The sequence below is a fragment of the Podarcis bocagei genome, assembly GCF_964188305.1.
Source record: "Podarcis bocagei genome assembly, chromosome: 1".
NCBI lineage: Eukaryota > Metazoa > Chordata > Lepidosauria > Squamata > Lacertidae > Podarcis > Podarcis bocagei.
The window spans coordinates 89,127,688-89,144,720 of NC_138125.1; the positions used below are offsets into that span (position 1 = coordinate 89,127,688).

Sequence of the window (17,033 nt, forward strand, 5' to 3'; positions counted from 1 at the left end):
ACTCTTTTTGTCATCTGCTTAAAACATTTTGTTAAGGCAACGCTATCCAGACATGTAGTTGTTTTGATCTCTTTTACTGTTCATTTTAATTATTTTAAAATGTTTTCAATGGTTTTAAATTTATCGATAATTTTAATATTTCTTGAAAACCGCTTAGGGGTTTTATTGCACTCAAACGGTATATATATTTTGTTAAAAAAGTGACACTATGCTCTTGAACCATGGTTCTCAAAATAAAGCAGAGAGTTGCCAAGCAGAAGCATGTGACTCCACCTTGGTTTACCAATATAGGTTATATGTGCCACACACACACACACACACGTTGTGAACTGCTACCCAGCATAGTGACACTCACTCCAACCCAACAGCTAAGGGCTCTCTGGGCAAAAAGCACAGCTCTCTCAACTGGAGGGAAATGCTATATTGCCCAGTGATAAAAGGCTTTGAGAGGATATTTTTGGTAATGTCTACAACGCTCCCTGCCATTCTTCCAAACCATTATTTTAAGTCAAAGAGGATCCAGATTCATTTGGCTTATTTTTTATTCAAGTTACAAAACAGAAAGCAGTTGGTAAAGTCCACTCAAGGCAGGGATGGATAAAACAAGGCTGTTATAAAACGGAGCCGCTGTAAGAGCAAAAGCAGTCCATGGAGAGGGAAGAGTTAAGACACCCTTGGCATGGCATGGCCAGCCATCAGCAAAGAAAAGAGAGGAAACGGAAGATAGGTTCCTACCCAAAACAGCAGCAGGTGCTGAGGCCAAGGGATCTGGCAAGGGACCAGAAGCCACCTGCTCCCGGCCTTGTTGTGCAACTGACAAACAGCTTGGATGATTTCCCCTTCCCTCCCCTTCTTTTCGTTTGCTTCTCTCATTTAGAGGGCAGGGGAGAAGATGTCTCTGCTGACTGCTTAATAGCTCCTCATCCATCGCAGACGCCAACAAACAGGAGCAGGTTCAAGGAGATAAATTGGATGCACTTAGCCTGGTAGCAAGGGAAGGATAAGATAAAGAGCATGAGAGCCCTTGCGTTTTGCAGCCATTATGCTTTCCAGCACTAGCCAGCAAGGCTGAAATACCTGCAGCCTTTACCGACTGCCTGAAATAGCTCTTGGTCCCTGTCTGTTTTGTTCACACTTAAGAGTTAACCCTACCCTAACCAGAGGCATGGGCTGCTACAAAGTGGAAGGCCACATGGCTTGCCGGCCATGGCATCCATGCAACAACTTTCTCCTCTGGCACAGTTTGAATGCTGAAGGAATGTTTTGGTGGCATTCTGGATCTTACTGACTAGGTGGTGGAGGATCATCATCCATAGAGCATTTGACACTGGCTCAAATACAGTCACAGAGGCAGGGACTGTTCTAATGTGTGGCCAAAGGAATGGAGTCCAGGAAGTCTCTGCCTTCTGACATACCAGGAAAAATCCTTTAAGAACCTGTGGATATACTATGTTATTACCCTTCTCCCAATCCCCCCGAGATTGGGCTTCAGCCCCGAAGGCTGAACTTTTTTTTTTAAAGGATCAGTGGGGCTCCTCTTATGAAAGCGCAATTCCCAGCTGGGAAAAGGGAAACAGGCCTCCTCTGCTTAGAGCTAGATTCAGCTCAAAAGGTACGCCTAAGAGGGTCAAATGATCAGACCAACCTTTATTGAACTTACATGTAAACACTGAATAACAAAGAAACTGAGGAATACTTCCCAAGCCTGCCGCACTGAACCAGAAAGGTAGATACGCCATTGGTAGCAGCACTGCCTAGCTTGGTACTCAACTGATCATCGCAACAAAGCCCACACCCTAAAAGAGGGCTTCTCTGTCCCAACTGTGTTTGCTGGTGTCATAATCCTCAGAGGCATGGTGAACGTTGCTATAGAAAGGGCCTGCAGTCCAGGTAGCTACTGACAGTCCAAGGAGCTGCCCAACCATGCCTGACGGGATCTGGAAGAGGTCATTGGTTCCTGGCTCTCTGTAAACCTGAGCTGTTTCCTCCTGGGTTCTGCCACCTCCTTGGCTGTCACTGCGGAGGAAGGGGGATGCCCCTGGGGTCGGTGACTTGGCCTTCCTGCAGATTCTTGACCAGCTGTGCCAGCCAACGCTTGGTGGTAGTATCGTCTTTCAGAACCTGGGCAAAGGTGGTGTCTTTCAGCTGGTCAGGAAGGCACTGCCTGAGGGCTTCCCGTGCCCTACATCAGGAGACAAGAAAGAGGGGGGCCAACAAATAAACTCACATGGACAAGAGGGGAGCAAGCCCCCCTCTTGAATACTTAAGGCTACAATTGCTGTATCAGAAGCACTTTGTATCAGAAGCATCTACACATACCTGCAGGGTACAACCATATTCTTTATACCAGGGGTGGCTAAACTGTGGCGCCACAGACATTTGCTGGACTACAACTCACAGCATCCCTGACCACTGGCTATGCTAACTGACACTGATGGAGGTTGGAGTCCAATGACATTTGGAGGCCACAGGATAGTCACTTCAACTCCATACGCTATCCTGCATCTTCTCCACCCTGACCAATGGAGTCAGAATGTGACTTATGAAGGAAGATTAATGACTTCCCTAATGTTAGGCATCCAGAGCAGTCAAGCACATGATGACTGCTGGCTGGCTGGCTTAATAAACACAGACATTTTTGCAGTTAAGAGATTGAAGAGGAAAAGATTATAAACTCTCTCATAATTACTGTCAATACATGTTCCTGAACAGTGGGAAGACTCTGGTGCTAAAACAAGTTTGCTTAAATAAGTATAATCTTACATGATCTTGCTTCAGTCTTCAGAATCTTGATGAGGCGGTCAGAAAAAACTACTTGGACTTTAAGCTCCTGGCATTTATTGTAAGAATTGCCAGGTTATGTTGATTTGCTCTGGAGATACAGAAGGAGCTGGACCCCCATCCTGGCACTGCAAAGTGCAACTGTCCCTGGTTCTGCAGCACAACACCAACCTGCACCCCACCCCTATCAGGAGATCCCAAGAAACTTCTAAGGTGTCTACCTTGGATTATCAGAAAGGCGGAGGTAACAACGGACCACATGTTTCAGCAGCCTGGCAGAAGGCTCCTTGGAAAGCTGCAGGACCATTTTACCCTGGTTTAAAAACAGAGAATTTAGAACAAGGACATTTGCTGGTTAAGTATGTGTAACAGCATTTGTTCACGTTTATCCCTTGTTACCTTTTGCTACTCCTCATCCCCACCCTAGTTTAATTTACATTGCGAAGTATAAGCTCCTAAAAAGCAAGGCAAATGTCTGGAAAGCTAATTCTGTCTCTAATATGTCTCACCCCACAAAACACTGTCAAGCATTAGCAGTGACTTGCTCCTCAGGTGTTGGAGAACCAATCTCCTCAAAAATGGGAGTGCTTTCACACAGCCATAACACCATGAATTGTGTTGCTATGTAATGCTCTGGCATATTTCTTCCTTGAGATTAGAAGTATGAAGAGGTGGCCCTGTTATGATTAGACGTGACTACTACAAAGATCCAAATTACATTCACTACACTTTCCACCAAAGAGCATTTAGCTCCTCTAAATGCAGGAGCAATGCTGAGTTACCAAGCCCTTTACAATCAAAGCCACATACCAATATCATTGCAACGTGAGAAAATCGTTCGTAAGTCTGACAGATATAAGCCAACCCCGTATCATCCAATAAGATCTTTTGTAGAATAAAAGTAGCAACCTGAAAGACAGAAAAGAATAGGGTTGAACAAACGCTTGAATTGCAGACTGTGCAGGATTAGGGTGGGATGTCGTATTACCAAAAACTCGGGAGAAGACCTATGAGAAGAGATTTTGCCCACTATGAAACCAAATAAAAACCTCATATAGCACTGACAAGAGGAGAAGCAGGTAATGAAATTATCTATCTTGGTGCTAGCAACTAAAATTTTATTGATCCTGTTGACCAGAGGAAGAAACCTGCTTAAGTTTTGCAGACAAATGGTGGCAGGTTGGTGGCTAGATAAAATTAATAACCTAATGAAGAGTGACAGATGCATAAAGGTGTGACTAGGAATAAACTGACTCGTGAGTGTGACATAAAAGATGCTAAGGATCTTGAGAAGCACACAGGCACCACCTGCAGGCTTCTCAAATAACTGATACTGGGACGGCACTTACACAATAATAGATCCTTTTCATACAGTTGCTGGAAAAAGTACAGCAGAGTTGCAGCAAGAAATGAGTACAAAAGCACCTCGGGTGAGAAACTGCACAAAAAGAGAATAAATGTCCTATCCAGCTTTCCTCTCATAATAGTGTTTTGAAAGAGGCAGCCAATCATGACAATTTGAAGTGGGTACATCTGCAATCACTCCTCAGAGAGAAACAGCCAGCTAACCTCAGATGGAGAAGTCTGCTGCATGCAGGAACATGATGCATTGGAAAGTAAAGAGAAAACAGTCAAGAAACTAGAACCACTTCATTACACTAAAAGCAATACCGTTTTGGAAAGTTCGCTGCCAGACTCCATGATGCGTAAGCACAAAGGGATAATTTCCGTTGTCAGTAAGAAGTTGATTACTTCTTGCTCATCTGTCTTCACCAGGGCCCCTTTGAAATATAAGCAAAAAAACCCAAACTGCTTCATATAACTTTGCAAAGGCCTAACAGAAACATGCATATAGGAAACAACCAGGGCTAACAGAAAATCAGTGCAGTCTGGAGAAGAAGTGGGAAATTACTGGATAAGAACATGGTTGAGCTCCCAAGAACCCAGGAGCAAATACTAAGGATTATTATTTTATTGAAGCAGCAGCCTTTTAACCTTTCCTCCACCAATCACAAATTCCTCCTTTAGCCAATGAAATATCTAAAGCCTTTTACACTCTTACCTATAGAACAGCAATTCCATCTGTCATGCTTGCCAAGGCAAGTACAGCACTACCTTGTGACAAGTATGACAAGCAGCCAGTCATGCTTTCCATTGTGAAGCTGCAGCGGCGGGCAGAGATTGCTCTGACAGTTGTGCTGTGATCTCTGCCTTCTCTCCAGCTCCAAGGTTCAGAGGAAAGGTGAGAGTTGTTGGACAGTGGCATGGCTGAATGTTACTGCTGCAAGATGCTCTGTGCATCTTACAACTGTGGTATCCAACTGGCTGCTCTTCTTACTGGTGCTCCACTCACAAAAGACAGATGGGGGGGGGCACTGTTCTGCAATGGTGCTAGGATGCTTTTAAGCAGTGGTACTCAAGCCAGAATACTCTCCTTGCACCGTTTGTGTGGTTTACCAGGGTAGGATGGGTGTGAGGGAGGTTGGCAACTACAAGTTTTGGATTGTCCAGCAAAGTTAATCATGAAGACCAGTGAACATAATACATTCAACTTTTTTAACTCATTGGGTTCAATCACCCAAAGAGATGCTGCTATGATCTTAATAGAGCTGCTAGCCCTGTCAGCTGGCTAGGAGCCCATGTAGCTGCTTCTGCATTGGCTGGCTATGTGGCTTCTCAATGCCAATAAAAAGGCAGCTTGTTGCATGCTGCACCAAATAAAGCTTCCTGAAAAATTTCTGATGAGGTTACAATACACAGTTGCAAGTACTAACCATTACATCTATGAGCACACTGAAGTTGTGTGCAGTATTTGATTGGATAGATAGGATGTGCATCAGTAATGATCCCTTCAGTGTTCTAGGATCCCCAGCCCTGCTATTTCCATCTTTCCTTAAGGTAATTTGGGAGAATGAGACTGGAAATTTGTCATTCATCCGAGGATCACAGGGTGATTTACAATATAAAAACACAAATATACATAACTTTGAATTGGGCCCAGGACTGGTGTACTTCCCAGAATCCCAGATGTTAACAACAGTAAAGAGGAACAACATGGAAATTATTTCTAGAAATGAGAGTCTGCTACATGATTCTCTATTTCTCTGGAATGTTAGAATTCCCTCTTTTACAATGCATGGCTAAGTCTCAGAAGAGTTCAAATCAGATCAAAACCCTTTTCTGACCTACAAACTGATGAGGACCTACCATTCCCAGCATCACAGTCACTTACCAATTACTCCAAGACTTGTGAGTCGTAGGTACTCGAAGGGTCGAGTCTTGCTGACAGTGTGCAAGAAGGGATACAAGAAGAGAGGGATGTGAGCAGCAAGGAAGGCTGATCTAGACAAAGGAAGAAAAAAGCATTTAGAATGTGTCTTTTGGATATTTGCTTACACAGAGTTACTTTGTGAAGGCTAGGGAACTGAATTAGGACCTCACCTTTAGAAAGAGAAGAAATATGAGGAAATATGCCTGTAAAACTAGTTTTCTTACTGACAAACTGACCAGTAAGACAGGCAGCTTGACTGTTTTATTCACTGAGTTGGCTCAAGTCACTAATGCACTCTAAAAACAGTGTAAAAACTAGCAAGTTACAGATACCATGTGCTTCTAATGTATGGTGTGGATGTGACTGAGAATATAGTTCTGTTGACATACAGAGCCCTGCAGATAAAGAGGCTTGGCGGCAGCATATTTTCTCTAGTCTGGGCATATACCACACTAACCAAAAGTTATTTTTTCCAGAGATCCAATACACTCGAGTATATTAACCTTGTTTCTGGATGCGATGCAACACACTGCAGAAGTGCCAGAGCATTGCAGACTCTGTTGGACTGATGAGCTGTCAAAGTTGGTGGATTTATAGATGGATAGATATTTACAATTTCCTATGAAAGAAAGAAAACAGGAAATATTTGTGTGAAAATTTTTCCACACATTTAAGCACGCCAATATTCAGAGTCAAAATCCTCCCACTAATTACTTGTGATTGATTAATGTCTCAGTTTGATAGAATTTCTGCCCCTACACTAAGAGCACAGAGCTAGCTACAAAAGCTGTAACATATCAGACAGGAACTAAAATACGATAAGATGTCCTTACTTGGGTGGCTCAAGTTCTTCATTGCCATCTTCTATTGTTCCAAACTTTTATTAGGTCAAGAGACAGAATTTCAAAACCCTCAGTATCTCAAGACTTTCAGAAAGACATCTAGCAGATTGCTTGCAAGAGTCTAGCAAGCTATTTCAGTTAAAAGTAACATGCTACCCACCTGTAAGAGAGCTGCAATTGTACCAAAAGAGTGCCACAACATTGGTGCGAGATCAGGGACAGACTCTCGCTTTTTACTCAGCTCCAACAGTGCATTCTCACGAGTCTCTGGGCTGGAAAGCTCATTGATCCACTGATAAATCTTCTCTCGATCAACCTGAGCCAGTGCCGTTGGCACAGGCTTTAAAGGAAGACAAAGGGTTCAAGTCAAGGCCTTTGGTCCCAAGTCAAATCAGTCTAAACAGTAATGCAACCTTGTACAAAACTTGAAGGGTGATCAGGAGTGATTAGTAGACACTTCCAGGTAAACATAGTTGAGATTAAGTCCCACATATTTTAGTGGGACTTGCTTCTAGCCAAGGCACAGTAACAGCACAGGGGAAGGAATATGTCACAGCGGGGGGGGGGGGGGGAAGTTGCCGGATGATAGTTCCATTGGTTTGTGTGTACTCACTGCAGCTGTGCAATCATTTTACCATACTGCAGCAGCTGAATTATTAAAATCATCACTGTTAAATATAATAATAAATAAGTAAACAAAGTCATTTGGGCACCAAACAAAAATAATATAGCACTTTAAAAATGACTATCAACAAAACTGGTTAATACAGCACAAAAGGCTACAAATCCATGACAACAAAAACAAAGCAGAGAATCAATACCAATTCAACTTCAGCAACTATCATAAAGCAGCGGAGCATAAAAGCCTTCCATGCTCAAGATCTTGAGATATAGTCCCTCTCTCATAGCCACCACTCTTTATCTCAGTCTGCTCCAGATTAATTAATCCAAAACACTTCTGTGTATGGCTCTGCCTCTGCCCATTGCTGCTGATACTTCTCACTCCCTCAATACCTGACAGAAAAATGGTTGCCCACTCCTGCTTCAGGGGGGTGCAAAGTGATGATTAAAGTTAATAAATGAAATAGTCCTCTACTACTGCATCCAATGAGGAGGAGTAGTCCAAAGCATTGCACACTTTTTCATCAGCTGTGCAAAAAACCCCTTGTTCAAAACTCTAGGGCTGCTCCACAGCAAATGAATCCTCAGTGCTTTGTGTCTGCTTTGTTAACACATTCCTTCTATTATGGGACTCTGCTTTCTTTTGGGACTTTATTAAAGGCCCAACATCTCTTACCCAGAAAACTATTAGTGAAATAATTGTGTTTGAAATGGCTCATAGCGTCACCATGTTGAACAGTTGGCTCCAGTCACAGAACAATAGATTCAGGGACAAATACAGGAGTGGAAAGTTGCAGGAAAGAAAGGCTGATAACACCCCATGATCCAACTGTGGCATTTCAACATGAAGATCAGAGCCTGAAAATATGCTTTATCTGAGCAGCAGCATAAGAGACGAGCTTATCTTTCCATTACTTACAGAAATTCAGGCAACCACAGTAATAAAAAATTGAATATAAGCGACCTTTTTCAGGATAATTGCTACAGTATTGCTTTTGTAAGCTAGACATTTCTAGTCACTTACTATTTCACTTGCCTTAAAGCATATGAAGGTACTTTGCAAAGGAAATTATTTTTATAGCCCTTCAAGAGGCCTCATTTCATAATTACCTTCATGGTAAATGGAAAGATCTTTAAAATCATTTTTCCAGTGACAGATGCTGTAGTGGTGTGCCTACCCTATCCACAGTTCCAGAACTTCAGCATGAATTTGATAAAAATAAATGCACTAATTAGACTAAAGTCTGCTATTAAGACTGCCAAGACCTGAAAAAGTCAAGTGTTCACATCTGAAGTAGCAGATCCACTTAAAACTACAGTAAGTATAATACAAGTAAGAAAATGCCTAAATATTATGTCAGACAGAAGTACTGCTTGTTAGTGGAGCTAGCACAAATTCTGTTTCACCTGAGTGAACTGTCAAAGACCAAAACTAGGTGAGACAGAGCTGCCACAAAAATCAGCAAACCTGTGTGAAGTTCTCTCTACCCTCCTACATAACATGATCAGCGATATGTATTGCAATATTATTCTATCCAAAGTTAGTCACACTCAGGACAGACACATTAAGGTTAGTGGACATGGCTAACTTAGGCTCATAATTTTCAGTGGGTCTACTGAGTAGAACGTAGCTGGATACAATTCATTACATGTTTATTATTTCATTAATTTTATTTATTTAATTTCTATACTGTATTTCAATTTCTGTACAATATAGAAAAGATAAGGAGGGTTTTAAGATGAAACTGCAGTTTTTAAAAGCAATTCCATGTTTTTCGTTATGTACAGTTTCACCCAAAGTTTATATAGTGTTTACTATATATGTTGAAAGCTGCCTAGACTGGCTGGGACAACCCAGTCAGATGGGCAGGGCACAACTAATTAAATTGGTATTATTATTATTATTACTACTGCTGGTGATTTTTACTGGGCAAAACCCATAAATACGTACTGAGCCAGAAGAGACAAACTACCTAAGTCAGCCTAGCAAAATAAATCAAGATATTTACATATCTCTACTTAGCAAGCAGCCTTAGAGTATTAAACTCAAAGCATACAAGCAAGTGCTCAAACTAAATCATTCTGGATTCATTCCCCTACTGGTGTCTAGAAAGGAAACGTTGCATGGCAAGTCCTGTGAAGATGCTGCAAAGGGGTACCTAGTTCTCTAATATGGGGTTTTAAAAAAACTTATTGATAATTGCAATACTTACAAACACAAACCAGAACACTAAACAAACTTACTATACATAGATACATACAGCTCTCAACATAGATTACAAAAAAGAAAACAAACATACAAACTAAACATACAGACATAAATCTTGACTTCCCTCCACCTATGTTGCTTCCTTTGTTTCTTTTCTTCTTTTCGATGTTATCAGTATTATTTTTGACTATCTCATCTTATACCCATTTCTTCTTAATTTTTTACTCTGTAAGTTTCATCCATTGCATATTGATATATTAATACCAGAACAATGTTTTCCTTCACACAAGTCCACTCCTCTATCAGTTTTTGGTTTGATTGGCCTCTTACCACTGCTCTAAGTCTTGCTGAGTCTATATGTTCACAAAATCTTATTTGCCATTCTCTTATTGAGGGAGTTTTTCTCCCTTTCAATTTTTTGCTATAATCATTCTGGTTGCAGCAGTTGCATATAAGAAAACTTTTTTCCTGGTGGCAGGAATGTCAGTCAATATAATTCCCAAGAGGTACACCACTAACTCCACTAACCAAGTTATTTTACTTCCCGTTATCATCACCACTTGTCTCATTACAAGCAACGCACATGAGCCATGCCACTGTTAAATCAAAACATGAATGTCCTACGTGGAATTTTTGCATTTTAAGGCTGCAATCGTAAACACAGAGAGAAAAATCGAATTCAACTCAGTGTGGGGGTTACTTTCACGCTAGCGCGGTTATAAATGGACTTCCCAGACAACAGATTAAAGAGAAGTAAACCTGTTTTGTGGCGGCACATTATTGCAGACGTGAAACTCTAGAAGAGAGAAGCAAGCCTTGTTGAGAGGCGCTTGAATGAGAGTGGTCGGGGTGCGCCTGTCAGGATACGTGTCTGTCTATATGCATCTGCATCCAGCCTCTCGAGCCACTTTTTTATCCAGCAGCATTGAGCCATGGGCAATTAGGAACCCGCATAGATTAGCATATGGAAAATGCACACAAGTGACGCCTGGCTCATGCACAAGCACCTGAAGGGAGAAGCCTGCGGAGAAGCTCCCTTTGCCTCCCCTTAGAGGACAGCAAAGGCCGCCGCCTCGCGCAGGAGGAAAGGCCGTTAGGAGACGCCCGTTCCTTAGGAGGGCAATTTGGCGGGAAAATAGAGCCCCGCCGTTCTGTGCCCCCCTCCCCATATCTCTCCGACCAATGAGGAGAGAGAGAGGGAGAGAGAAGGGGGAGGGTGCCTCTCACGCTTCTCAGCCAAGGCCCTCGTCGCCCTGCGTGGAAACGGCAAGCGACTTACCGCGGCCGTTGCCAAACTGTGCATGGTCGGAACTTCTGCGCGAAGTAGAGCTCAGGAGGCCTCTTCTACTTCAGCCGCCGCCATCATGGATCGAAGCAGAGGTCGCCGCCTCTTCCTCCTCCTCCTCCTGGCTCTGTCGCCGCCGCTGCTGCTGCTACCGCCGCGACCTCTGACCTCTCTCTGGGCCTCAGCGGTAGGCCCAAGGAGACTGGCCGGGCGCATGCGCCATGCTATCTTTAAGCGAACTAAAAAAAACAAAACACGAGTTTGCGCGTGCGCAGAAGTTACGAGCGTCGTCGTCACTTCTCGAGTAAAAGTTGCTTCTTTCGCTAAGGCTTGTCGACGGCGGAGAAAGCCAGCCAGCCGTCGCCGTGATGACGTAGGGATTCCCCCCTCGTCGCTCCTGTTCCTCCCCCCTCCTCCCGTCGCGCAGTTGTTGTTTTTTTCTTTTTGCGTGCTGCGTGCTTGCGTCAGGCGGACCGTGGCGCGGCTGATCTGGTTCCCGCCATCTGCCCTTTCCACTAAGCTAAGAGGAGGCCGGGCCGCGGTGGGTTGAGCCAGGCCAGGCCGGCGCCGGGGCTAAAGTGGAGAATAACCCCGAAGTAGGAAGGAAGGAAGCGGCGGCGGCAGCAGCAGCAGCAGCAGCAGGGAGACAACGTCCAGGCCGGGACTGGTCTGTGAGGAAGCGGGAGGTGGAAGGGAAAGCCGCCACCCGCCCGCCATCGCCGGTGAGTGCGCCCGGGCAGAGGCGGTGAGTCTTGGGGCTTCCTCGGAGCGGCTGACTGCGGGCGAGGGCACGAGGGAGCCCCATTGGTACTCGCGGAGCAGGGAAGGGTCGGGGGCGGCTGTGCGTGGGCGGCGGCCGGTCGGCCGTGGAGGCGGAGGTGGGGTCTCCGTAGCTGCTGAGGGGGGGGGGGTCGTTGCGCCTCAGCGTCTCTCTCTCTCTCTCCCCCGCGCCCTTGACCTTAGCCTGGCCCCTTTCGCTTCCTCAGGCCCAGCCGGCTGGCCGCTCTCCGACTACGGTGCGGCTGCTCCAAAGCTGACCCTCGGCCCTCCTCCCTCTGTTGCCTTCCCCCCGCTGGTTTAGCTGCCTCTCCCAGGCGTACCCAAGGCCCCAAGACGTAGCGGCCGGTCGGGTAGCCAGCTAGCCAGATTACTAGCTTTGCCCCAGGCAGCACGTAGAGATAGGACGAGAGCTTCTCGTGAGGAATTTCTGCCTGCCGGGCTGTTCGCAAACACGACAAAGGTTAAAAACAACGCAGCGTCGGCAACTAGCGCCGTCCTCTTCTTCGGTTGCTTTCCCGCTCCTGCTCTGTTCCTCCTGGGATTGTTCACGTCTCCCTTCTGAATTGTAGACTTGGCTGGTTTTAACTTTGTCCCGCTGATCAGAAATTTACTTGCAAGGGTCCAGCAGCCACTTTCCAAGTCAGTGTACCAGATGCTGTACAGTATTCAGGTGACTGGGTTCCTGCTTGCTTTTCAGTGAAAGCATTCACAAATGCAACAAAGTTTGGTTAGGAAATGATAGTAGGGGCACAGATCTCCATTAGGGCTCCACCATGTCTTTCACCACCGTTTCTTTGTTTGCCTTGAACTCTTTGCTGAGGTGATATATGTGTTGAAAATCCACCCAACATTCTTTACTGTTGCCCTTGCATGTACACTGTTTGCCCTAAACAGTTGTTGTAGATTATGATCTGTATGGAACAAGTGGTTCCTATTTTGTGGAAATAGGCCGGGCTGAAAACTTCAATGTCTCTTGTACCTGTTAAAATAATGGATTGTAATGCTGTTATATTTAGAACATTAAGGCTCCTGATTGGCTTTTTGAATGCTGTGGAGTGTAGGCACTTTTTGTGGATAGTTCTAGTGCATTTAAGGATTTACACTCCATTTTTTTTCGGTATGTGCTCACTTATTGTGCAATTTTGTACATGCCTGCTCTGAAGTACCATAAGTCCCACTGAATTCAGTGATGCTTACTCCTAAGTAAGGATTGCAGCTTTAATTTTTCATTTTTATTTGTTAAATACACATATCAGGTTTTATGGTTCCAGAAGGCTCTCAAAGTAACTTGCAGAATTTACAATTAAATAAAATGCTAAAGAAACAGCTGTTTATAGTACATGCTGATATACTCAAATTCTAATAATGAACCAGACAAGCAAGAAGACAGGACTTGGTACATGTTCCCTTAACATATTTTCACTGAACTTTATGTAGTTGGGTTTCAACTTGGGTGACTAAACATCTGGAAGTTGTCTCCCCCCCCCCGAAATTGGGGATACACCCCTAACTTTTAGGGAACTGTCATCATTGAATTTTAAAACATTAATGGTATTTATAGGGCAGTCACATTTGTGCAACAAGGAATCAGTTCAGTTTTTGCAGCTTGAGAGCATGCAGTGGTTTTAACCACCATGGCGTGTGGCTAACAAGAGCTAGTAGGGAGTGGTGAATGCATCATTGCATCAGGAGAAATTTCCCACTGCCTTGAAGGATGCAATGTTATGAGCCGTGTAAAAGCCCTCTCTGGACTCCTTGTCAGTCACAAACCTTTTTGGGCAAGATGCCTGAGAGGGGGGTGGCCGCTCAGCTGCAAATGCTCATGAAAGAGACTGGTTATCTTGATCACTTTTAGTCTTGTTTCAGACCTGTTTGGGACTAAAATTGCTTTGGTCACCCTGATAGATTACCTCTCGAAGTGAGGCAGAGTAGTGGGACCTTGTTGAGTCTGCTGGATTTCTCAGTGGCTTTGGTTTAGTGGAGGATATGATTTTGCACTGGTTGTACTTCAATTTATGGGACAGTACTAGAGAGGTGCAGTGTTAGAAACTAAGATATGAAAGCCAGGAGCTAAATGGCACCTTAAACCTAGGTTATGGGCGCAACAACAGTATGTCAGGCGAGCTTTTTTAAAAACAAGAAAACAAAGCTGAAAATGAATGAACTGCAGCTAAAATATTATGTTCATTTTTCACATGGTCTTGTCCTTCCCCTGCCCACCCACTAATTATTAGCGTGTCTCTTCTCCAGTCTTCAGAGAGTAGCTGGAAGTGGGGAGGCAGAAAAAGTTCCTCCTTTCCTTCCACTCTGCAGTTTTAATCTGAAATCTTAGGCACAGTGCTGTGCCCAGAGCTCAGAAACTGCTCACACCAATGAAATTTCCTGTTGCAAAATGCGCCTAGAACAATGGGAGTTTCGAACACTGGAGGGGTGGTATTGCAATACGTTGCTCATCCGCATGGAAGTTAATCCATGGAGTTCTTCAGGAAATTTAGTGCCACCAATATGTGGATGACTTTGAGCTTTACTTACATTAGTCAGTTGGGGTTGCAAGTTCTGGACCCATTGCCTGTAATGGACTGGGTGAGGGCAAACTGAATTGAAGTTGAATCCTGCTAAGACATGAGATGCTGTGGCTTGTTGGTTCCAGGAATTAGGGGAATTACCTCTTGATGGGGTTTATACTGCCCTTGAAGGAGCAGGTGCATTGACTGGGCGTACCCTGGATATAAATCTCTCACTGGAGGCACATGTATCTTCAATGGCACAGAGTGCCTTTGTTCAGCTGCAGTTGATGCAGCAAATACAACCAAAGGAGAGCTTGGCCACAGTGATTACGGTAGCAGTGTGACCTGCTGTACATGGAAACTTGAAGAGTTCCCAAGTTTCCCTAGAAAGATGTTGGTCTGTATGCCTGTTGCATCAACTTCAGCAGTGGCTAAAATGTGGGTGGTGCTAGTAAATTGACAAGTGTTATCAAGTTTAATTCCATACTCTATTGTGTCTTTTTTTGTGTGATACCTGTTCTCAATTACCTACTTCGATTTTTAAAAAAAAGACTTAAGTAACGTAGAGCAGATTTAATAATCTCTGGGAGACCAATACTCATATTTCAAAAAGTCCATGCACACTGAGTACATACCCTGAAATATGAGATAACAATCTGTAAAAATAATATAACTCTTTGATTTAAAACAGTTGCTTAGTTTTGAAGATGGTTATTGAGAAGCTGCTAACTTCGTTCCTTTCTTTCTAAAACAGGATTTGTGTTTAAAAGCAAACTTCATTATTTTCATAGACTAGTTGTATGAAAACATGGCTCCACTGAAATTACGTGGGACTATTCGCTTGCGCAGCATACAGACTGGGACTACAAAATGGAAAGAAGGGACATTCGAAATAGTTGATAAGGATAGCAAAGTGACTCTGGCGGTTCACTACAATGCTGGAGGAATGCCAAAGATTTTTCAGGTACCTCAGAATCTCAAAGGCCTTTTGTTTTGAAGTTGTGCAGGAGCTGCATGCCTCTGAACAACTGTCCTTTTAAAGTCCATTTAGCTGTCACTTGAACTTTCCTTAGAGACTTATTCTTTTTTCTTCTTTCTAGAACACTGATCCTACTGTATTACACTGTGAATTATTGAGGTGTACTGTTCAATGTACAGTGGTACCTCGGGTTACATACGCTTCAGGTTACATATGCTTCATGTTACAGACTCCGCTAACCCAGAAATAGTACCTCGGGTTAAGAACTTTGCTTCAGGATGAGAACAGAAATCGTGCTCCGGCGGCGCGGCAGCAGCAGGAGGCCCCATTAGCTAAAGTAGTGCTTCAGGTTAAGAACAGTTTCAGGTTAAGAACGGACCTCCAGAACGAATTAAGTACTTAACCCGAGGTACCACTGTACTCGTAGAGCAAGGATGATTTTAAAAAACAACAACTAAACCTTGTGAGAAAATAATACCTAGATGTTTCATTATTTAGTTATTTAGAATATTTTAATCCTGTTTTGTGGCTCCTAGAGGCCCTCAAGCTGGCTTACAAAAGATTTTCAATGAGATAAATAAAAGTTTATTTGTTGTCTGTTTCATTTTCTGCTGGTTATAATATTGAAAATTCTTAATGTAGATTCATTGTTAGATTATTTCTCTGTATACACTCTTCCCATAATTAGCTGTGAGTCATAGTGGCATTTTAGATTCATGGGGATTTTGTATCCAAGGCTACAGTCTTATCACACTAATCTGGGAGTAAGCCCCAATGGCCACAGTAGCTCCTGCATAAGATTTCACTTCATGTCTAGCTGGCTGCTGGTGCACAGCTCATCTCTTTTCTTCTATTTACAACGTTTATATGTAGTCTAGTCTGGAAAGATAACCAGCATTGCTGCTATTGCTTTTGGGGGGAAGAAATTCTAGAGACTAAAACAAATTTATTATGGTTTAAAAGTCCTTCATAAATGGAAACTAAAATTTTCTTTAGTAAGTGTTTTTTGTTATATTCACTATCCTTAATGTGTACATATAAGTGTTTCAAAATTGAAAAGATAGGAGCTGAGGGAATTGTTTTTAAAAGTGTACTGAGTAGGAATTGTTTACTGGTGTGGGATAGCATATGAACATACATAGTCTTTGTCAGTGTGAAGCATATTTAAATGTGTCTTTCTTAGTATGGAAATACGTATCTTTTAAACTATCCATATGATACTTACTGTTTTACAGCTAAACCATAATATAAAAAATGTGACTGTGCGACCAAGTAGAGGGAAACTGTGTTCCTTGATTATATCATTAAACGATAATAGTTACCTGACAGTGGATAAAATATCACCTAAGGATGCAGAGGAAATGAAGCAGTTTCTGGAAGCTGTTCAAAATGGAGTTCATACAGGTTAGTGTTAATTGTAGATTTAGAGTGTGGGGAAATGACTTCACTACTTGTTTAGGCTAAAATCAACTTTTATAAACAAAGTCTACTGTTAGTGAAAAAATAAAATGCTAGTAAAACTTCTTGTATATACATTTAAAAATCATAAAATGGTGTATTTTTGTTGTAGCTGTGAAATCATCCCAAGGGTCTGGCAGTTTTGGTGTTCTGGGCAGTAGAACCACACAGAAGGATTCTAATAGGCAATTCCCATATATTGAAAACCAGGTATTTTAATCTGTTTCCTTCTTTACTTATGCTCCTTTTTCTTTATCTGCTGTATACAATAAATACTATCTGTCCACATATTTAGTAGTG

The 17,033-nt window shown here is 43.1% G+C and overlaps 2 protein-coding genes across 8 annotated transcripts in view; one reads left to right on the top strand and one right to left on the bottom strand.

Moving 5' to 3' along the window:
* Positions 1–524: 524 nt before the first annotated feature.
* CNOT9 (CCR4-NOT transcription complex subunit 9) lies at positions 525–11,179 on the bottom strand. Of its 5 annotated transcripts, none has more exons than XM_081206123.1 (8): positions 11,004–11,179; positions 7,055–7,234; positions 6,556–6,671; positions 6,014–6,123; positions 4,453–4,562; positions 3,592–3,690; positions 3,003–3,094; positions 525–2,182 (listed from the first exon to the last, which is right to left on the bottom strand). In XM_081206123.1, exons 1-8 carry the CDS (start codon positions 11,025–11,027, stop codon positions 2,014–2,016), a joined length of 900 nt encoding a protein of 299 aa, XP_081062249.1. In that variant the 5' UTR covers positions 11,028–11,179; the 3' UTR covers positions 525–2,013. The 5 variants fall into 5 exon arrangements, with proteins under 5 accessions (XP_081062249.1, XP_081062248.1, XP_081062246.1 ...); XM_081206122.1 differs by having other exon boundaries at positions 525–2,188; XM_081206120.1 differs by lacking the exon at positions 11,004–11,179 and adding an exon at positions 10,702–10,908.
* Positions 11,180–11,368: 189 nt separating this feature from the next.
* Positions 11,369–17,033, top strand: part of USP37 (ubiquitin specific peptidase 37) — a 33,137-nt gene continuing 27,472 nt past the window's right edge. For 2 of the 3 annotated variants that reach the window (XM_081206062.1, XM_081206064.1), the window contains exons 1-4: positions 11,369–11,731; positions 15,051–15,260; positions 16,511–16,679; positions 16,846–16,943. In XM_081206062.1, coding sequence (XP_081062188.1) covers positions 15,105–15,260; positions 16,511–16,679; positions 16,846–16,943 — 423 coding nt within the window. In that variant the 5' untranslated portion in view covers positions 11,369–11,731; positions 15,051–15,104. The remainder of the gene's footprint in view (positions 11,732–15,050; positions 15,261–16,510; positions 16,680–16,845; positions 16,944–17,033) is intronic. The other variant, XM_081206063.1, reaches the window with a different exon arrangement.

Bases quoted from the DNA above. Each gene is read 5' to 3' on its own strand.
- CNOT9 (XM_081206120.1), bottom strand. From the start codon at position 10,893: ATGGGGAGGGGGGCACAGAACGGCGGGGCTCTATTTTCCCGCCAAATT. The intron at 6,124-6,555 runs GTTAATATACTC...TCCTTTGTCTAG, and splicing joins GCATCGCATCCAGAAACAAG to ATCAGCCTTCCTTGCTGCTC. The intron at 2,183-3,002 runs GTAGACACCTTA...CTCCTGATGTAG, and splicing joins CGCCTTTCTGATAATCCAAG to GGCACGGGAAGCCCTCAGGC.